Raw genomic sequence first — 23293 nt, 5'->3', positions numbered from 1 at the left:
GTGCTGGCCGCGGCTTCTCGCCGCCCCCATTGGCCCGGGACGGCGAACCGTGGCCAGTGGGGGCCACGATCGGCCGAACCTGCCGCGTCAGCAGGTAAATAAAACTGGCCCGGCCCGCCAGGGTGCTTACCCTGGCGAGCCGCGTGCCGAACATTGCCGACCCCTGGCTTAAGTCAATGTAAGTTACGTTGCTCAGGGGTGTGAAAAAGTTACAGTAACCTAAGCACTGTCCACACCAATGCTGTGTCGGCTGGAGATGCTCTCCCGCCAACATAGCTTCCACTTCTCACGGAGGTGGAATACCTATGCCAAAGGGGAGAGCAACGGTGCAGCTGTGCCAATGTAGCACTGTACTGTAGACTTGCTCTTTGTTGACTTACCATCCAATATTTCTCTTGACTGTTGGGTTTTTTAAACAAGGACCAAAAGAGTTCTTGCAAAGCAACTACAGTGGTTGGGGGACCATTGGGATGATTTTGTGTGCATCCTGGTGAGTTTAGGTAGGGTTCTCTGCTTTTTTTCTTGCGTTCTAAGAAGATAAAATTCACCAGTGTCCACAGAACTGATTGCTGGGGGCCTAATAAACTCCCTTGAAAAATTTTCGGTGGAGGTTCTCTTTAAGGAAATGATCTGGTCTGGGGGACTTAGTGATCTCAATTGCTTCCTTTATAAAATAATTGCCTCTGAACATTTTCTCACATTCTTACCTATACACTGGGGGAGAGAAAATTGACATTGAAGCCTTACAGGAAGAGACAATAAGGTATAAACCGGGAAAGAGGGAATGAGAGAATGCAGGACCTGGGGAAGAGAGGGCGAATGGGGAGAGAACTTTGCGAGAGAGAGGCTGAAAACTGGAGGCAGAGAAAAGTAGAGGTATTGAGGAAATACAGTTTTATCTGAAAATTTTTTGTACTTAGAAAATGGATAAAAAAAGAAAGATATTTATAGAAAAGTGAGAGGCAGAAAAGGATATGCAGAGGGCAAGTTCAGACATGTAACAAATAGAAGGCTGCAACATACAAAGTTTCAGAACTACTGCCCTACACACACAAGCAGAGGGATTCTTCAGAAGCAAGCCACTCAGACAGATTTTCCCATTCTGGAAAAGGAGGGGTACTGTGGAAATGCTCCAGGATCATTGACCCATATCTTCAAGTGACTCATTGTTTTGCAATTTTTTAATAGTTCTTGTGCCTGCCTCTTTATTCTCTAACTCAGCATTTTTGAACATTAAGAATTTATTCAAAATGCTTTATTGCTTGTCTCAGGAAAATCCCACAAAAGGCATTGTGATGGGGGAAAAAAAGACTTTCTAGATATAAAGGGATATGTGCACACTAGAAACATTCAGATAAGAAATTATGCACCCAACTTTTCCTAATATAGACAAAACAAAGAAGCATAAATCATATATTGGTATGTTGACATTTCTATCCTAGTGTGGATTAAATTTCCTCACTCTAAAAGTATTTGGTTATATTGGATACTTCATTGCTACAAGTTGCTGAATTCTTTTTTGGACTATGGTGGCTGATTCTTAGGAGTATATTCTCAGAGCGGCCCAAGTCTACCAAGCTGATATGAAACTCTTACTCTTGTGTTATGTGGATAAAGCTCTAAGCAGTAAAGTTAAAAAATATACACCCAAGCCAGCCATGACTTAATGAATGTGCTTATAGAAGCTGTACTAAATGAGTAACCCAAAATGTTTTTTCTGTTACAGTAACGCTCACTAACGCCACAATATTTAAATCTGCTAAAGTTTAAAATCTTTTGTATAAGCTTGATATTAGTCATTTAAAAAAAAAATCCACCTCCTATTAGAAGGATTTTTCAAAATGAGCTATTTTATTTTTAAATTAAAAAATCAGCTGCTTAATTTGTAGTTTAAAATCTTCTTATCACTCTCCATTGTCTGCTGTTTCAATCCAGACACTTCCTGCTCCAGCCTGTTACTCTCTTGCTCACTGTCACACCCCTGCGTCTGCCGTGCCACTATCTGAGCACAGAAGGTGTCTGACTCAGCCTGGATGTCTTTGTCTTTCTCAATTTTATCTTTCTTTAACTCCTCTCTTTCTGCCTTTAACTGATCTTTCTCTTTATTTATTACCATCACTACCATCTCCTTACAAAGCTGCAGGAATGCTCCAGGACCAGTAAAGCTCTCAGGCTTCCAGAGACCATTATCATGCTCCTGTACAAAATCAGTCAAACTGTTTCCCAAAATCATTTTCAGCTGTTCTTTGTTTCCAGCTGTTTCCCTTTCCTTCTGACATAATCCCTCAACCAGGGTACTAGCCTAGGGCCCTGAGTCCCAGTAACGAAATATATCCATGACACGGGGAAATTCCAGGTTGCTACCTTGCTCCCGCTATCTTCCCCCTTTGCACAGCACAGCAAACCGTTTGTTCCAATCATCCCCTTCCTCTCCACCATTCCTGGCAACTGGCTTGCCAAATCTTTATCGTATATACAAAAGTATCTGTCTACAGTGCTTATGAAATAACTCCAAAGTTTTATTACGGCTAGGTCTACACTGGGGGAGGGGGGAGAGGGGAGGGAATCGATTTAAGATACGCAAATTCAGCTACGCAAATAGCGTAGCTGAATTTGACATATCCTATTCGACTTACCCCGCTGTTAGGATGGTGGCAAATCGACCGCCGCGGCTCCCCCGTCGACAGCGCTTACTCCTCCTGACGAGGTGGGAGTACACGCGTCGATTTGGGGATCGATTTATCCATCTAGATGAGATGCGATAAATTGATCCCCGAGAGATCGATTTCTACCCGCCGATCCGGGTGGGTAGTGTAGACTAGCCCTACATGGCCTATGTTACGGACTAATTCAAATCATGCTTTTGTTAGTACCTATTAAAAGCATATAAGCTGACATGAAAGGACGAGCTAAGATGTGTGCTGTCCATTTTTCATTAGCTCTGTGGCTATAGTATGGGGCCATCAATTCTGCAGTCTCCTTTTTTAAGTTTATTAATCAAATGGTATTACTAGATAGCTGCCTACTGTTGGAGAGTCTGGATTTTTTAGCAGTTGCTACATGTTGACCTAAAACCAATATGAAATGAGGTAACCTGTTGATCCCTTTGACACCTTTTACCCATGAAGAAATTATCAAATTGCCGATCTAGAGCATGGTAGCAGCTACGTTAGTTTCATGAGTGCCAACAGTTCTCAACTACTTTTTCATAGGCCCCATAGACTTTCAGGTTTGTATACACAATATAGGAACCTATCTGCTTCTTTCTCACACTTTTTATATTAAAGTAAGCACCAGAAAAGCATTGTATATTTTTAAGTACATTGAAAAATATGTTAAGAGGGACAAAATGTTGGTTTTTAAACAAGGAGATTAGATTATTATGGTTGTGACAAAGCCTGGGAATTACGTTACCTGCTTACGTTCTAGGTTTAGCACCTTGTTGTGCCTCATTGTTGCAGGAGTCTCAGAATAGTGCGTGAGGTAAAATAATGGATATTTAACGAAACCAAAATAACGAGGGGAAAAAGGAGGCTTAGGGCTTGTCTACACTACAGGTTATGTCAGTATAATTTGTTTCCCAAGGGTGTGAATAAGCCAAGCCCATGAGTGATGTAAATTACACCAACCTAAGCGCCACTGTGGACAGTGCTATGTTGGCAGGAGACATTGCTACCACCAGTCAAAAGGTGGTTTTGTTATATTGATGGTGCTCTCTCCTGTTGGCATAGAGCATCTTCACCAGACACACTACAGTGGCATGGCTGCATCGGTGCAGCTGCGCTGCTGTAGCACTTCTAGTGCAGACTAGTCTTTAGTCTTGACGTAGGAATTCCTGCCTCTGTTAGTATGCCTCTTAATTATTATGTTTAAACCAATATTGGTGGGTTTTTTAATAACTTGTAATATACAGAAATCTTTTTTGTGTATTTCTGTAACCAATAGAGCAGTTTTGATTAACTTTCCTGGAAATTAGAGATGCAGTAGTGACAGACTTGGAAATACTTTCTTCAGGTCAATAACAGATTTTAAAAAACAAACAATTCCCACCCCCAGTGATTGGTATCTTAGAATCAATACTCCTGTCTCATCTCAACAAGTAACAGCTTTCAGGAAAGCTGGCTTTGCTGCCTTTGGTGCATACTTTTTGTCTCTTGATTCATTGCTACCATTTAAACACCAATCTATCCTGCATTCTCAAAAACAATGGAAGCAGGTCAGAGTTTCAGCCTGTGGCAGTCTCTGTCGAAAAAATAGAGGTCATTAGCTGAAATATTAGTTTCCTGCAGAGGGAAAATGCTGACTTAGAATTAAGATGTTATCGCAGTGGAAGTCCTTGATTTGTGTCCCCTCATGGCTGGATGGATAGTGTGCAATTTCTTTGAATTGAGAGCAGTGGTATGGGAATAGAGGTATTGATACTCAAATTGAAGATGTTCTTGCTATTGAGCCAGATCTGAATTAAAAGTAATTTTGCCAGCTCAGCTACTCTTCACTGGCTGTACATATCTAATAAACCAGTACAGCAAGATTAGTTTTAGGGAGTGTTACACTTCTTATGCAGATCGAATGGCATTAGCTTTTCATAAGCTAACATGCTGCCACATCTTAACTAGTACCAAACTTTTTTAGTGCACTTCTTTAATTTGTTTTGTCAGTACAAAGAGGCTGTTAATCATGTTCTTAAATTTAGTTGGTATGTTCAGCTCTGCCTCAGTTATATCCCTTTTATCCTTCTGTATTTTTGTATTATTTCCAGGTTTCTTTATTCAGATGAAGTTCAGATTGGTCCTGAAACAGTTATGACTACTCTCTACACTGCCAAGAAGTATGCAGTCCCAGCCTTGGAAGCACATTGTGTGGAATTTCTCACTAAACACCTTAGAGCAGATAATGCCTTTATGCTTCTTACCCAGGTAACCTGAATAAAATGTTGGCTTATGAAAATATTGTTTAATAAATCACCCCCCAAGAGCTAATATTTTACACAATGTTAGAGGTCTAGGTAGTTTAGTCTGTGGTAGAAATATCTGTGCAGCATATCAGTCTTTTTGCAAGCATCTTATTGCAGCTTTGTCACTCAGCTTCTTGAGTATGAAATAATATAAAGGAAAAGGGCTTTGTAAATAAACGTATTTTTATATAGTTATTGGAATATCATATAAACATGAGGTCTGTTCTCTCTTCAGTGCTATTAATATTAATATTCTAATGAATTAATCTGAGGCTCTTTGAGAACATTGTCTATTTTGATCCAGTATTGTAGTTTTGACTTGCAATTTCAAATATAGAGATTTATCTTTGGCAGTGTAATATTATTATTCAGGAAGGAGAATTGGAGAAATCTGATACAAAAACTCTTAATGAAGTACATCATTCAAGGGCTGTTTGACACAAACTCAAGGAATACTGGAAAGGTAAATTGAGGCTGTCTAAATAGAATGTATCCATTATTCTGGAGTAAAAACTTGTTTGTTTGGGTTACTTCATAAATCTGTTGGTTGCAACACCACAGTCATACCATTTGTCTGTTTAACAATATATTATCTCCATAGGCTCGATTATTTGATGAACCTCAGCTTGCTAGTCTTTGTCTTGACACTATAGACAAAAGTACAATGGATGCAATAAGTGCAGAAGGTTTTACTGATATTGACATAGGTAAGTTGCCTTCTATTACCAGAATATGTATTTAAACTTTGTAAAAGAACTGTATTGATTTGCATTGTTAAACAGTGTACCCAAAGCTTGCACTGAAACATGTTCAATATATAGGCTCTAAAAGATTCCCATATATAAAAATCATCACATTAGAGAACTCTGCTAAAAGGCTTAGCCATCTAAACAAATAAATTAGTCCCAATTGACTTGTTTAACTTGACCATTTTAATAGTTGACCCTCTTGTAACATAGTGGTTTACAGGTATCACAGAATGTTGAAACTGGTGTTTTAACTTGACAGGTTTAGGATCAGATTTTTGGTTTAAAAATCTATGCTCACATTGATTAGAACTAGTTAGAACTTTAGTAAAAGTACAAGGATTTTACCTCAATACCATTTTGAAAGATGAAGCAAACATTTTTATATGCTAGTCTATATTGTCTAATTAGTGTAGGAATTTTAGTGGTACAGTATTATTTTGGCCACTGTAGTGCACTCATTTTTTTTATCGCTGCAGAAGAAACACTGAGTAACATAAGTTTGAATACAAGCTCTAAATGCATAAAAAAAATCAGTTTTACCTTATTGCGAATGTTGTTACTTTTGCATCTTCAGGTATCTTTGAAATTTTTTTTTGAATTTTCACTATACATTTCTGTTACAATAATACTTTGTGTGTGATGTCTGATTAAATCTGTGAGAAAATACTAAAAAAAGCTTGAGTGTCTGTTGACTTGAAAACACTCCAGATTTCTATCTGATTTGGTCCTGTTTTAACTATATATGCCATATTTATAGTACTGTCTCTAATTTTGCTTTAGGTCACTACTGTGATTTAGTACTGCCCATCATTGGATTTATCAAAAAATTGCTGCCAATATGGCAAAAAAAGAGAAATTGGTTTTGTAAATACCTTTTGCTGCATGTTCAGTTTTAGTTGAAGCATTATGGTTAAATTACTCTTCTTCGAGTGTCCATTTGCCAATCCCGCTCAACTACTGGGCTGGTCCTGCCTACTTTCAGCTATGAAAGCAGCATATGTATATTCTTCTTGACTAAACTTAGTACTGTAAATAGCCCAGACTGACATCAGCTTCCAACCTATGAGTGGGCTCGAGCCTAGACTCCCAGGAGGGAACAGACTATTGGCAGGAGAAGCAGTACATTACCTGACACCATTGACTTCATCACAACCAACCTCAGCAAAGCGTTAAGAAGAGTGTCTGTGTAGAGGTAAGGGAGAGGAAATAACCATGGTGTATGAGGTACACAAGAAAAAGATGGGACTAAAGCTTATTTTGCTAGAGGCCAGGGAAGGAAGAAACAAATGGGACTCTATACTAAGATTAACTCATGTATTTTTCTTGGAGTGGGGGAATAGATGATTAATTGGAATTCAGAAAAAGATTAAACAGTGAGTAAATGAGGTTCAAATTGATTCAGATTATACCTGCATATAAAACTAAGGGATACATTTATAAACAAGAAAATAAGTGCTAAGAACATAACACTCTTGTCTGCATCTTTTTATCCTGCTGGCCATAGTTTATATGTTGTCTGTCTAGCATGCAGACTGTCTGGAACAGGAACCTTTCCTCTTTTCTGTCTGTAAAGCACACAGCATGCCTTTGAGTGCTGTATAAATACAATCCTGCCTTTGCAGCTAGTGCAGCTGCATGCTTTCTCAGACTTTGACTTACTACTGCTGAAAATTGCTAACTTTCAACTACAGGGTTTCCTCTCTTACTAATTGCCTCTTTCTCTGCCCTACATTTGAAATACATCTAATTGCAATGTAAGCTCATGGTTTGAACTCAGGCTGAAACCTAACATCCGTCCATCTACATGCAAATTGCCCTAATTCAGGGCTCTGACTGAGGGTCCTGGACCGCACAGGGGTGGAGAGTTAGAGCCTAAATCAAGCTGGGACCCTGGGTTCAAGCCCTATTGCGTTGCAATGTAGACGCAGCCCCCCTGGACTAATGCTCTGGGAGTCTGCCAAAAGTATTCCACAATCCCAAACGCTGACTTTTTGTTCCTTGGACAGTTGAGTTTGGTGGCGTAAGATTCCTTGGATCTCTTCCGGGGCACCCTTTTGGCGGTGGGGAATTGGTGCTCAAACTTGAATGCGGGCAACCAGTCATCCTGGTTTGCAGCTGAGCCCCTTGGCACATGGTAGCTCCAGTCTCCAGGATCGGGGCTGGGCCAGTAAGAAGTCTGTGGCTTGGGGCTCCTGCCTGAGGGCTAAACTGTTAAATAGACAAGGACTCAGGCCTTCTGGGCATAGGCTGAGCAAACAAGCAGGCAATGGCTTAGGCCCCTTGGCCTAGGGATTAGTGCCTGCCCAGCCCTGAGTGCGTGGCTGGGGTAAGGTGGATCCCAGCCCACCCTGCTCCACCGGATCCCAGCCCAGGACCCTTGAAGCAACCGGTAATCCCATCGTGGGGCCAGCAGGGAAACATGAGGTCACTGCCTCGTCTCCCGGCAACACAACAGACCCAAAGTCTCGTTTTCCTGGGCTGCTTCCTACTGGCGTCTGGTTGGGTTGTTCTCTGCAGTGACTGGGACCTGGTTCCCCCTCTCTGTGCCAGGCGGCTCACTCTGTGCTTCCTCTCCCGGTTCCTCCGTCTCCTGGGACCATGGCTTGCCTTTTCTCCAGGCTGGCTTAGAAATGTTGTCATCGTCTGCTGCAGCTAACCATGGGCTCCACAGGTAGTTCAGCTCCCTGGAAAGGACATCTGGCTCCTTCCCTGGTCTGAACCCAGCTGAGCTGCAGGGCCCGGCCCTTATACTTCCTGCCCTGCTAGGAAGTCTGGGATATGTATGGCTGGACTCAAACCCACATAATGCAGCATAGATGCTGGAGACCCAGGGTTCCAACAGTTCTTAATCTGGGGTTACAAATGAGTGTGTAGATGCTCAAGCCCTAGGTTAACAAAGCCAAAGTCTGCTGACTCAAATTCTGCTAATTCAGGGCGTACATTGTGGTTTAAACATACCCTTTGTGGCCTACAGTCTCCCATGTGCAGGCATGATCTGGCCAGAGATGAGTTATATCGGTATTCACTCAGGATCCAGCTGCTTTGTCAATCCAGTTTGAGAGACAGTCATGATGGAATTTATGTCCAAGACTTGTTTCAAAATCAGCTAGAGTGCAAGGAAGAAAGTTCAGATTGAGGATGGATAGTCTGGCCTTATTTAAAAAAAAAGAAAAGAAAATTGCACCTCCCTCTCCTTAAACTTGTTGTGTTTGGATTTGTGCAACTGCTTGCTTGTGCTCATTCCAACTTCTCACAAGTTTCTTTCATTCTACCTGGACGGGGACTGTTTCCAATACATGATCCTTTCCATCTAGCACCTACAATGTTTTCTCCATACTCAGGGTATTGTAATAACAGCCCTTAAGGAGGAAGGTAATCTGATTTTTCCACTATCTGAATATGTTTCTTTCAAGTCCAAACAGTTAGAAACAGCTCCAATAAATCTTGTTCAAAACATCAGTTCTACATACCTGTTGTGTCTTTTTTGATAAACGGGGAGGAGAGCTGGGTAAATTTTCAAATAGTTTATTAGAAAAAATTCACAGGTCCTATTCATAAAGTGCAAAGCTGGGTAAACAATGAAGAAACTTTTTTTAACTTCTTTAAAAAATCGTAAATTTCTTTGTGTAAATTACTTTAGGAAAAAAAACTCCCTTGTTTTATGGCAGGGCTTTCTCACCCAGGGGTTGGTTTTCATATCATTGTCTCCCTCATTCTCTTCTCTAGACAGAGCTGTTTCAATCATTCTAGTTTGGGAACTCCTACATAGTATATACATAACTGTCAGGGCCTTCAACTATTCAGTCTTATGTTCTCAGGTTTAGATATTGTCCAGTTATCTGTTCTGCACCCTCTTCAAGTCTTTGTGGGCTCAGCTGTGAACGCTAGGAGTCCCTCTCCAGGTAATCCTTCCTTCCCGATTGGATCGTGAAATCCCTACTTTGGGTGACTAGTTAGTAGACTAGAAGGAAGAATCTCAGTTGGGAACACCTCTAGTCATCTTTAGGTTCTGGAATCTCAACTACTGCTGCTATTCTTGGTGGGGCTAGGTTCATATAAACCTTAAATCATATCAAGACTACAGGAAAATGTTTCTTGAAATTCTCTACAGAACTGTTCTGTGTTTGTACAGCGCCTAGCACAATGGGGGCCTGGTCCATTACCAGGTTCTACTGCAGTATAAATAATAAATAATGTGCCTTTCGACCTAAATCAGGACATTCTTCCAGTCTAAGTAGATGCAACTACATTCTCTGGATGTCAAGTGATTACCCTTTTCCACAGAAACAGTTTTCTTTAGGAAATTGGATGTGGTCTCATTTACAGAGATTACAAAAAAAGGACAAGTTATCTATGGTCACATGTTAGATGGCAATCAGAGCAGCTTTTTCTAGTATCAGCAAGATTCCTGACATAGATTTGTGCCTATTTTAATAGGTCCTGTGTGAAGAACAACAGACTTTCATGTGGAGAGGTCTGCAAAGCCAGGAATTAAATTGTCCCACTGATCTTCACTAAATCTGAGATGTGTATATAAAAAGAGTTGGAATACTTAGTACTGCTTTTAATTTTTTGGATGCCATATGTCTATCTGTTTAAAAGATCACTTTAATATATCCTTACACTGTCACTTTTTTCTTTTTGTGCATTCTGCTGGTTGTTGCATTTCAATAGTTGATCCAGATTGGCAGATGGACACTCAAATGAGGACAACTTTATATTATGAGTAATTTGGCTTTCCCATAGTTGTACATTCACCAATCTGCTTGATCACTTCCTTTCTTGATCTTGCTCTAGCTTTGGAAATACTCTTTGGGACATGAGAGCAGCAGTTTGGCACTATATATCTATACCTATATATAGTCCTAGTCTTAGGAATCAAGAAGAAAGTTCATATGCTGTTTTTTAGAAGGAGGCGGGCAGGACAAAACCTGTTGGATTGGATGCTGTACACTGTTCCAGAAGACTGATTTACACGTAAGACAAAACTGTCTTATCTGTGGTGGGGTTTTTTGCAATAAATTTATTTAGTCCTTAAACAGATCTCTTACATGTATATTCAATCTCTTACTATTATATTAAAGTAGTTTGGGCTCTTTAATCAAATAGTTTATTCTTAACTGAAGTGGTATAATTTAAAAACTACTTTAAGATGATTTAACATATGTAAAGACAGAAATTGCTATGAAAGGAGAAAATTGACCTAAATTTATTAGTAACTTTTTTTTTTTTTTTAGACACACTGTGTGCAGTACTAGAAAGAGACACACTTAGTATTCGAGAAAGTAGACTCTTTGGAGCTGTTGTTCGCTGGGCAGAAGCAGAGTGTCAAAGACAGCAGCTGCCTGTGACGTCAGGAAACAAACAGAAAGTGCTTGGAAAAGCTCTATCTCTAATCCGTTTTCCACTAATGACTATTGAAGAGTTTGCAGCAGGTAACTGTGGGTTACTTTATCTTACTAATATGTTAATGTAATTCAGAGAAACACACTATGCTAATAATGGACTAACTTTACAAACCTTTCACAACTACCCTGTTAGTAACAAATGCATTTCACTCCTTCCTATCAAAACAGTCCATCTTGCAAAAGTTGTGCTGATCTGAGACAAATCATGATGGACTTTACACTGTTTATTTAAATACAACAATTCAGAATTAAAATGTTAAAGCATATCATATTCTCAGACACATGCTTCTTCTATTCCTAGGTCCTGCTCAGTCTGGAATTTTGTCAGATCGGGAAGTGGTAAATCTCTTTTTGCATTTTACGGTCAATCCTAAACCTAGAGTTGATTATATTGACCGACCGAGATGCTGCCTCCGAGGAAAAGAATGCAGCATAAACAGGTTCCAGCAAGTGGAGAGCCGTTGGGGGTACAGCGGAACAAGTGACCGAATCAGGTATTGGTCATGAGTTGTCCAAGGAGAAAAAAACATGTGACTCAAATGCTGCTTTGTAGTCCTGAAAGCAGTAACATACTGATTTACCACAGATACAACATTTGCACTGTCTATTTAAAAAGTAGACTGTGCGCACCACTCATAGATAAAATCATTTAAAATAAAGAGAATAAAGGGAAATTCTGGAAAAATAGTTTAGGTGGATTCTAGAGTATAGCTTATTAATGATAACATGTATTGCCACATTTAAGATTGGATCCGTTAAAATGTTTCCTTTCAGAGCTGGTCAAAATAGAGGTATTTTTGTTATTCAGTATACTGAGTCCTTCAGAATGATCCTTGTGGAATACTGGGGCCTTTAGTTGTAAAATTGAGGTCTTAGGATGCGATCTCTTTAGTAAAACTTCATTTTACAGTAAGTCTGGTTTGCTTTATTAATTGTATATAGTACTATATCCTGAGCTTGATCCAGCACCTTTTAAATCAATGGGAGTCTTTCCCTTGTCTTGAGTGGGAGCAAGATCAGGGCCCTGTGACTATTGTTGAAATGTGATATTTATAACTCGCCTTTCTCCTGTGTCAGGTTCACAGTTAATAGAAGAATTTCCATAGTGGGATTTGGATTGTATGGATCTATTCATGGACCCACAGATTATCAAGTCAATATACAGGTATAGTATATTTTTAATTAAACCGCTTAGTAGAAACTAAATTTGGTACAAGGAACAATACTTAAATAAGGCTTACTATGAATTTGATTTGGGATGGAGCAATTATTCAGTCCAGCTAGATCATGACACATTTGCATATAAAAATGTGAATTGACTTCAACAATATGATTCTATTGTTTGTCCCTTGGGTGTGACTGAGATAGAAAGTTAAACTTCTGAATCCTACTTTCTTATTTTTAGCAAGCTATTCCTATTCTCCCCTTAAAATTAACATGGGAACGGTGAGATTAATAGAATCTGTAGTCGGAGTATAATCGCTAAAATGAACATAAAACAGAATTGTGTAGTCATAAAGTTCTATAGGTATTGCTATATTCTTGGAAGAATTCAGTGATGTGTTTTTTAGATCTTTCAGTGAGCACCTGTTTGTTTATGAAGATATTTATTCTTTAAAGGTGTCTTGGACAGCAGTATAGGTTTACTTAAAAGTTAGTATTTCTCCAGGAGGTATTTTTTTGTAATAGATCAACACTCCTGGTTCTTACTCCCAGTGCATGACGGGGTGAATTCCCATTCATTAAAATTCCAGATGTTAATTGTGTCACAAGCAGATGGTACATGCCTTCCCCTACTGAGGTTGTACTACCCTTTGTGTTAAATTGGATGGAACAGGGAACTGTTGTTATCTGTAATGCTTATTCTAATGTAAGTAGTCCTATTGTGACTGAAAGCAACTTTGTATTCACACCTGACACACCATTGTAATAATCTTTGTACAAAATGTGCTTTGTGGGTACCATGGGAAAACTAATAACTCACTGGTCAATAATATCATGGTGAAATGTATCTAGTTAACAGTATATGTGAAGTTATGAATTCCCCCTGTATGATGATGATAGTCTGTCTAGGCCAAAGTTGTTAAATAGGCCTATCATAAAGGAAGGAATGTGTGTTTACCTCAGTTTACATACAAGTAGCAATCAGGGTCCTCAACAGCAGGGGGAAGAGGTGGCAGGAAACAGAACAATTTGCATTTCAGCAAAAAACAAGTGGGGGCGGGGGAGAAAGCATGGAGCCTCCTTCACCATTGAACTCCCATGTCACCTTCCTTACTGCTTGGATAAACTTTACACTGAATGGTAACCTTCAGAAGAATCTACTTCCAACGTTCATTGAAATATAAAAGAAAGGGGCAGAGAACGCGAAGTTCTCTCTTTCACCTAAGAAGACAAAGGCGCCAGCACCTGTGGGCCACTAGGAGAGAACGTGACCGAGGACAGGGTCAGTTACCATCATGCTGCAAACTAGTGAGTGAGAAAGGCCATCTTGAACAAAAGCCTTGAACCAAACTTGCTAGATTAAGATTTAGGCCTTTAGACACATTTTCATTTTTATTTGCTTGTATCCATTTCTAGCTTTATCACTTATACTTGAATTCACTTAAAATCCTATCTTGTTTTTTGTTGTATTCCAAGGCTGTGTTTAAACTGAACTGTTCGATAACTCCAGTTAAAGTAACAAAACTGTTGAATATTAACTCCTTACAGGAGCAACAAACCTTAATATCTGAATTGTCCAGGAAAGGGCTGGACATTACAGAACGCACGTTTTTGGGAAAAATCTGGGACTTGGGAGTTTGTTGGGGTCATCCTGCCAGTAGTAACCAAGGCTGATGGAAGCCAGTGTGTGACTGGCATTTTGCTGGCAAGCAGCTGGGGTCAGAGCTGCTGGACCAGGGCTGCAGCTATACACAGACACTGAGGGTGTGACCTGCATGTTGGTAGGCTGGTTGTGAGCGGCCCAGGTTGGGAACTACAGCAGCAAAGCATTGTGAGGCACCCAGGATTACAGGGCAGGCAGCGACAAAACCCTTCACTGGTCTGAGTAGTACCCCAGAATGTGACACTTATATATGTTGATGCTTGGGTGGGTTTTTTGTGACTAGAGTTTTCTTCAAAATTGTAAACTAATTAACAGGTAAAAAGACACTTCTATTTTATTTGTTTTATGCAGATAATTGAATATGAAAAAAATCAAACACTGGGACAAAATGATACTGGATTTAGTTGTGATGGAACTGCTAATACATTCAGAGTTATGTTCAAAGAACCTATAGAAATTTTGCCAACGGTCTCCTACACAGCTTGTGCAACACTCAAAGTAAGCATGCTTAAGAGAGCGTAGAAATAAACATAATGGAAAGTTGTTTGGAACCAATATTTTACCCAAATTTTAAACTATCTGGTAGGGAAACATCCTCTAACTCTCTCTCTCTCTCTCTCTCTCTCTCTCTCTTTCTTAATTGTCTAGTTTTGCCTTTGAAGTGCTTGTTTTTGAATTGGCTTTCAAGGGGGTGGTGGAGCTGTTGTGGCTTTATGCTTTCCCAAAGCTGAGCTGATCCAGGAACCAGAGCAAATCCCAATGTAACTATCACCTACTGCCTATGGGCAGCAGCACTACCTACATCAGGGGTTCTCAAACTGGGGACCGCGACCCCTCAGGGGGTCACAAGGTTCTTACATGGGGGGGTCGCGAACTGTCCGCCTCCACCCCAAACCCCGCTTTGCCTCCAGCATTTATAATGGTGTTAAATATATAAAAAGTGTTTTTAATGTATAAAAAGGGGTCGCACTCAGGCTTTCTACGTGAAAGGGGTCACCAGTACAAAAGTTTGAGAACCATTGACCTACGTTCTCAGCATTGCAGCTCCTCTCTCCTGCTCCCAGCCCATCCGTGGCATGCCCCCTACATCATGGTTTGTGAGAGTGCTCTTGGAAGACAGCCTGCGTCTGTCTTCCTCAGTGCCTGCATTGGGGAATTTCTTCCCTAAGCCAGACCTGGGATTTCTACACAACTCTGTACTTGACGTACTGGGGCTGGAATAAAGGTGGGAATCTCCTAAGAGGTGCACTTTTTTTTTTTTTTTTTTTTTGCGGGTGGGGGGGCGGGTTTGTTTTGTCTTATTGTTTAAAAATGTTACTTTGGATGCAATTTTGAAGCTATTAGTTTACTTGCAGAGGTGAAAATGTGCATTTGTAATATAGTATTAGTGGAAATTTGCATCAAAACTCGAATCTATCCTTTGTGTTAACTGTATTTTTCTTCCTTCTAATCAATGATATACTTCAAAAAATGTTTTAAATTTTCTTAAGCTCAGGTTTAGCTGTTATGCGTATTATCTCTTCTAAAAGTCCTCCATTAAACATAATAGGCTGCTTTGTCCATTACTAAGAGTTCATGTTGGGGGGGGGCGGGGGTAGGGCTAATCTAATTATCCAAAAATCAAATACAGTAACTCCTCACTTAACGTCCTCCCGCTTAATGTTGTTTCGAAGTTCAGTCGCTGCTCCATTAGGGAACATGCTCATTTAAAGTTGTGCAATGCTCCCTTATAACGTTGCTTGGCTGATTTTACAAGGGAGCATTGCACAAGTTCCTCTTCTCCGCCTCCTCCCCCTCCCTTCCTTCCTCCCTCCCTCCCTCCCTCCCTCCCAGCACTTCCCCTGCCGCCAAACAGCTATTTGGCGGCTCTTAGGACTTTCTGGGAGGGAGGGAGCGGGGAAGCTGCCCCCCTCCCCGGCAGGCAGGGCTACCCGGAATGCAGGGGCTTTAGGGGCTGCAGGGCCCTGGGCTAAGGGGGCCCCAGGACCTGGCCTGCAGCTCTAAATCCTCTTTCGGAATGCCGTCCTGCGAGCAGGGGCCGGAGGACTCAGGAGGAGCAGGGGCAGCCGTGCAGCCAGCGTCCAGAGAGAAGCAGCGCTTTCCCCTTGAAAGCTGGACAGAGAGAAGTCCTAGGTGCTGCCAAACAGCTGTTTGGTGGCAGGGAAGCGCTGGGAGGAAGGGGGGGGGGAGTGGGGACGCGGCGTGCTCCATGGAGGAGGTGGAGTGGGGGTGGGAAGAGGCAGGCCTGGAGCATCCCCTGGCAAAGTCAGCACATATTCTTCTGGGGGGAAGCTGCTGCTGCGCAAGGTGCTTCCTAGCGTCCTTGCCTGCCTCATTGTCTGCAGCGGGCAGTGCCTGTGTGGGGTAAGCCAGGGGCACCTCCCCACCACAGTACAGTACTGTACAGTATATAATGCCTTTTGTCTGCCCCAAAAAAATTTCCTTGGAACCTAATCCCCGCGCCCCCGCATTTACATTAAATCTTATGGGAAAATTGGATTAGTTTAACATTGTTTCACTTAAAGTTGCATTTTTCAGGAACATAACTACAACATTAAGTGAGGAGTTACTGTATGAAATTTCACAAATCTGCATACCAGAAATTTCAAACACTTTAAATATTAGTATAGGCTTACATAGTAAATACACACAGTAAAAACATTCTGGCATATTAGTTGCCAGATGAAGAGCAGACAAGTTGGTGTCTGAATTCTCCTTTCAAAGGTAATAACAAACTCCAGCATTCCTTTAGTCTGTGGTACCTCTGGAGAACCTTGAATTGTATTAGGTAATACATGCTAGACTAATACAATTCAAGGTTCTCCAGAGGTACCAGAGACTAAAGGAATGCTAGAGCTTGTTATAACTTTATATATATTAAATCTTTCTGCTCACTAAATAGCTACATTTTCTCCAATTCACTTAACTACTTTTGTTGTTTATATTAGGGTCCTGATTCCCATTATGGTACGAAAGGATTGAAGAAAGTAATCCATGAATCTCCCACTGCTAGCAAAACCTGCTTTTCCTTCTCTAGTTCACCCGGTAACAACAATGGTACATCGATAGAAGATGGACAAATACCAGAAATAATATTTTATACATAATTACACAGAATAGTTCATCTCAGATAATACAAGTAGCAATGTATAGACTGACATTGGCATAAAGTACTTGCTATTGGTGACCATGATTAAATTCTATGAAATTACATAAATATATAATCTCTTCATATGTACTATGAAACTAGAACATTTCTTATAGGAGGTACCAGAAAAATCTATTTTTCTCGCCATGATTATTGGCAGGATATCAATAAGTTAACAGATGTAGTTCCTTTTTACCTTCACAAAACATTGAAAGTAAGAAGTACTCTATATTGTAAAGGTATTTTAAACATTATCTTGTGTTTTGTTGGTTTATTTACTTCCTGACTCCTTACATTGTCTTCAGCATTTGGTGAAATTCTTCTTTGATCTCCTTGTTTGTTATGGAATTTTGGTATATTATTTTTCTTCTTTAAAAATGCAATAGCTATATTACTTTGTCCCAGACTTGCATTTCCCTCTAAAATACTCTTGCAATGACCATTATGGACTCAAGTGACAACTTTTTTTTTTTTTTTTTTTTCATCAACAAAACTGGATTTTTTTTTTTTTTTTTTTTTTTTTTTTTTTTTTTTAAATTAAATGAGCCATGAAGAAATACCTGGGTTAACACTGTAAACAGTATCTGGAATTGTATTAAAGAAATATAGCACATACTTATAGCTGAGATCTGCAATGTACAATACTTCAATGGTCTTGATTTCATTCAGAAATGTGTATTTTATAGTAATGTACTGGAGCGTGTAAGTTGGTATGGTGATGACTATTGTATATAAATATGCCTGCAAAAATGTATAATGTGAAGATATGAAAATACAAGACTTCTATTAATAGTATTCTAGGACCTGGATGCTCAAGCATTAACCAACACTAAAATCTTGATCTGATTTAACGTTATCTGTTTGTGCATTTAGTTCCAGAGAATATCTACAAGTGGGTATGAGGCAGTGCAGCCAATTGAAAGGTGCAATAAATGTACATAGATGATCAGTCAGTATACTCTGCAGCATTCTCTGCAGTTGTTTAAACAGCCAAAGTGTGAAAATTCCCATTCACTCCACAGGATCCTGTACACTCCTACAAACCATACCAAAAGAAATTAGTATGTAGTTGAAAGCAATGACTGTTTCCCTAATGTTCTCATTACTAGCATAGGTATGGTACAGTGTGTACACTTACTTTTGACTTTATTTATAATGCCACTAATGTTATCTGAGCAGATAAATAAGGAGTATTTAGATCATATAGTATGTTTATTTTAAAGTGAGCTTAGAATAAGTGAAATCCCGTATCATTTTTTGCTTGCACAAAAGTCTTGTAATTTTTTTAAAATACATACAGTAACCACTGAGGTAGAATTAGAGCCGCTTTAAAGTTGAAATGGCATTAATAGCAATGTAAGAGGACTTCAGTTAAACTATGTAGTGTAAATAAAGGTTCTTCAAAAAACGTGCAATTCTTTAGTTTAAATAAGCTTTTTTGTGGTTAAGTGAAATGCATGTCAGTTGAACTTAAAAGAAAAACTTCCTTTAGATTGCTGTTCCTAGTGCCATATGTCTAGATATAGATATTTGAAGTCACTGAAGTCCTGTGACATACTAATAAACAGTTGTCACTGCCTTAGCCAATATATATTAGGCGAAAAGAGAAATGCAACAGTAACTGTGTAAACCATGACTTCTGTTACCTTTGTGCTCTTGAATTTCACCTTTTTTGGTCTAACCTGTATTTACAGGCCTGACCGCTAGAGCTGGGGAGAGCATTCTACAGTTGCTTTCAAATTATACTGTCTTTTAAAAATAATTGGTGTACTGATAAATACACCTGAGCTGAGACTTACTATATTCAGTCCTTGATCATTACTACAAAGCTCTGCTGAGCCAATGAGCTGGTATTGGCTTGGTAGTTCTTTAGTTTGGTGGTGAGTAATAAGAATGGACATCATCAGTTTTCTTTCAGACTTCCTATGTTAGGGTATGGAAAACGGTGTGTGTCTATTAGATCTCCTTTTAATTGTCCTTTAAATCATAATATTTTTAGCAGTGGTGAATATAATTGGTAACATGCAAGCAGCCAGCCTGCTATGTAGAGGCAGAGACATTAACAAAAGTGGGGTTTCCTTCTCTAGCTGCTGGATGGAAAAATGTTAGGCTGATATAGAAGAACTCACAGAAGCCTAATTATCAGGTTGGAAATTTCCCTTCCTCCTTAGTGTTACTCTTATTACTTACAAAGATAAGTCATTAATATGTACAGTTCAGGACTGGAGAAAATGCATCTAGAGTAGAACCATAGGATAATGTTGAATATTCAGCATTAGCCTACCTTGAAACGTAATAAGCTATTGAAAGATGAATCACTGAGAAGTGCTAAGAAATCTCATCTAGTTCTATCATGCTGACAGTAACTACTTAAAAAATGTATTTTCTTCAATACCTATTTCTCTGATAATCTATTAGCTGAATTATTTCTATTTTCCTGTCTGGCAAGTGATGAATTACTTAAGTACATTGTTTGGCACTGAAATTAAATATAAGAGCTAATGTGTCATTTCTCCTATGAAAGTCATTAGTTAGCTTAAAAAACCTGACCAAAACATCTTGTAAAGTGGGTTACTAAAGTTTTCAGTATTCTTTGTTCTATTGCCCCAACTCTTAAGTGTATGTATCTTCTTGTGGTTCCTAACTGAAGATCGCAAAAACAAAGAAAAGAAAAAAACCTTAAAAGTTAATGCAAAATAGAGGGTTAACTATTGAATTAAAAATAAATCCATGTATGCCAGTCACAAGTACTGTTTCTCATACCTTTACTCTAATGCTTGTCATGGTCTGCTACTGCAATAGTAAATACCTCTTAGTTACCCACCTGAGTATCTTTGTGCCAACTTTGACAAATCCACTTCCATCTATTTTGTGAGTTAAATGATCATGCATGTAGAATGCAATAGCAAAGTTGTGCTTATGTATTCTAGAGGAAGCCTTTGGTGTAGAGGGAGTCATCTTTCCTTTTATTCTTTCCAAATCTTCAAGGCTTAGCTGGTGAGTAGGATAAAGACTATTGCTAGTGATCTTCTGGATGATTTGTTGAGGATTGTTAGTAAGTTTTGCAGTGGTTCTTCTGTGACTAATATAACTTAATGCCTGCATCATATAGGCATTACAGTAGAAAATTAAAACATGTTTAAGCCTATGATTACTGCTACCTGGTAATTAAAATCTGTTTTCCACCTGTGCTCATTTGGTATGAGGTAATTCTTGGGGTGGGCACCAGGCTTTAGTGCACTTCCAAAGTGTCTTTCATCTGATAAAGTGCTTTAGAAATGTTAATTAATTCAGCCTCTTTCTGCTTTTGTCACAGATGCTATATGCCAGTTTTACAAATGGGTAAACTGGTGCACAACCACTTGGGTAGTATTAAGTATAGCAAACTCCTGCCAGCTTTGTATTTATTATACTGCACACCATGGCTCATCTCATGTCTTCACTTCTGTAGCCACCTCTTCCTTTCTATCCTGGCTACTGTAATCTTGCCCCCCTCAGGTCTATTTAGAATGCTTCTACTTCCTTTCTGCCTGTTACTCTGTCACCTTCCGCCCATTCCACTGTCTTCTTTTGACCATCAGCTTGTCTACATTTGAGTTCCTTCATGAGTTGGCTGTGCTCCACCTCCTTCCTCTGTTAACTTATTGTGACTACTACCTGTGCTCAACTATCATTCCGTTTCTTACCACCTAATAATCAGCTTCTCTGAAAAATGTTTACACTTTTTCCCTTGGCAATCTTTTTCAAATGCACCTTTTAATGATAAGTTTCGTTTAATTCCCTTCCCCTGGTCCCTGATTTAGCCACTTGTAGACTAGATTCCCTGAGTTATAGACCATCTTCCAACAGTGATAAGTTGACAGGCCTGACTGTATTTAGCACCTACAAGAAACTTTCCCTCTGTGACCAGTGGCTGAATAAAGTGACTCAAAACCAATTCATTTTTTCAAATCAAATGTATTGTTTATTCAGCCAAAGGTATACAGCAAGCAGAAAATTAAGTCTAAAATCCATCTGATTTTAAGTAAACGTAATTTTTGTTCAAGTTTTAGTAAATTCTATCTAACCTGGTTCTTCACGTGTCCTTTTAACCATATTAAGTCCTTTTCTTCTCTTGGTTCTGGAACCTGGCTGTTGCCTTTTCATAGCTGATAAAATAACTGAGCTGAGTGTTTGTTTTGCGGTTCCTTTATCTAGGTTATTGTTTTGCCTTCCCCTTAAACTGCACCAATACATTAACACAGTCCAATAACTCCACCTAGCTATGTATTAACTATCTTAATAGCTTGGTCATATAGTCATAAAAATTACCACAGACCAACGGTGCATTCTGCACACCTTTTCCTACTCCTCCATCCTTTTTCAGATTACTTAGGTTTCAAAGTGTGACTTTTGTTTTCTATACGAAGTTTGCATGTATTCTCCCCCCTTTCCCCCATGCCAATTTGAGTGAGAACTTTTTGCAATAGGGACGTACTTTGTCTGTATCATGCTTAGCAGAATGGGGACCTGATCCTTGAGTGGGGACTCTAGGTAGGACTAATAAAGAGCAGGCCACTCCACTAGCTACCAGTCTTGCAAGGATATAAAAAACACTGGACGAGGGAGTCTCAGGGCTCTAGTAAACACATAATTTTTTAAAAAGGACAAAGCTTTGTTGTAGCAGCGGCAGCTACCCAGCGTATTTTACTTATGGTTTGCAAGTGCCCCTGTGTATTAGCTGCTTCATGTAATTATTGCTAAAATATGGGGATAAAACTAATTTTCAAGGGCAGCCCTTATGTTGTTGTAACTGTCAGTAAGGTGTGTTAAGAGAGGGAAAATTCTGTGTAAAGAGTGGTTACAAGAAGGTAACCAGCATTGGTTAAAGGGGAAGCATAAGGCTAATGGAGTGGTTTATCTAGCCAGCTCTAACAGAGCATGCAGTGGTACAGCTACCCAATTTATGGGAGATTCTGAATGCAGGGGCCAGGCCCTAGCTCCATGCTGTAGGAGTGGGCAATCAGTTGTACTGTGATACTGAAAAGCAGCACAGACCTGTTGCTGGCCCAAAGGGCCCGAGGGGGGCAACAGGGTTCGTTGCCTGGTGTGTGTCGCACCAATAGACACACCAGCGTGGAGAAGCAAACCAGATTTATTCAGGAGCTCTGAATAGGCACTAGGAGACCAGCATGTCTCAAATCAAGCGCAGCAAATACAAGCAAGTTTCCCATTTTATATTCCAAGCTGTTTGTGTACAAGCCTTTGTTCTGTTCCTCCTCTACCCCTCCCTTCCTGACAGCAGTTACAGCAGGCATTACATTGTGGCATGTTAGAAAAGTTCTCGTCCGCATGCTTATCTTCGGCCTTGTAGGCCTGTGCGCACGCAGTCTTCCCCCCTCTCTTCCCCGTCCTTATCGCTACGTTTGCTAGTGTGAGCAAAACTGCAGCTGTCTGCTAGAAAAGCTGACCGTTATGTATTCTGCTTTTAGGCTGGTTAGCATGGAGGCTGGTTAAAGTTCACAAGATGGAGTTACTGTGGCTCACTTAGACCCAGAACAGGGGAGTTTCATTGGCACTTATGGCCTTCCGCCCCCCTGAGTTACCTGGTAGCTATGCCTAGTGACGCCAACAGACCCATGGACAGTTGCTTTTTGGGTGAAGATCTGGAGTGGGGGGCTCCTGCCAGATCTCTCTGCTTGCTTGTTTATTCCTATTACTGTTCAGGGTCATAGGCCTGGGTGCACGTTTTTTAGACTAAACCGTTCACCACTACGGATCAACGCTGACGCCCTTGCATCAATTTCGGGGAGGGGGGGCGGCGTATTTACCCTTTCCATCCAGTCCGAAAAAAGCGCTACACATTTTATTCCTGCTACAACCTGCATAAACCCCGCACTAATGTAACTCATGGGAAGGCCTCAGCTGCGCTCTGCACGAGGCAGGACCGGTGTAGCCACCGGCCCTTCGGACGCGGCGTGCTGGGCTGGGCCGGGCCGGGCCGTACAGCCGATGCTGGCCCTGGTACCCCGCTGTGCCGCAGAGCTGGCCCCCTCGCTGCAGGACGGGAGTGCGCAAAAGCCAGGGGCGGGCGGGTGCCGTAGCAGCGACGGGGCTGAGCACACACGTGCCCTCGATGCCGGCGAGGACAGTGGGGGGCGGGGGTTGCAGCCCACGGTAAGGTCGAGACCAGACCAAGCACGAGGACACCTGGCTGGCGGCTCTGCC

At 40.4% G+C, this 23293-nt stretch overlaps 1 protein-coding gene across 1 annotated transcript in view; it reads left to right on the top strand.

Moving 5' to 3' along the window:
* Positions 1-17562, top strand: part of BTBD1 (BTB domain containing 1) — a 26437-nt gene extending 8875 nt beyond the window's left edge. The window contains exons 2-8 of the mRNA XM_026648314.2: positions 4760-4916; positions 5556-5661; positions 10941-11138; positions 11413-11605; positions 12189-12276; positions 14290-14436; positions 16887-17562. Of these exons, the coding sequence (XP_026504099.1) occupies positions 4760-4916; positions 5556-5661; positions 10941-11138; positions 11413-11605; positions 12189-12276; positions 14290-14436; positions 16887-17045 (1048 nt within the window). The 3' untranslated portion in view covers positions 17046-17562. The remainder of the gene's footprint in view (positions 1-4759; positions 4917-5555; positions 5662-10940; positions 11139-11412; positions 11606-12188; positions 12277-14289; positions 14437-16886) is intronic.
* Positions 17563-23293: the final 5731 nt, after the last annotated feature.

Source organism: Terrapene carolina, unplaced genomic scaffold (genome assembly GCF_002925995.2).
Source record: "Terrapene carolina triunguis isolate 2854851 unplaced genomic scaffold, T_m_triunguis-2.0 Scaffold67, whole genome shotgun sequence".
NCBI classification, from domain to species: Eukaryota; Metazoa; Chordata; order Testudines; family Emydidae; genus Terrapene; species Terrapene triunguis.
The sequence above is the reverse complement of the archived record's forward strand: the minus strand, read 5'-3'. Positions and strand labels throughout refer to the sequence as shown.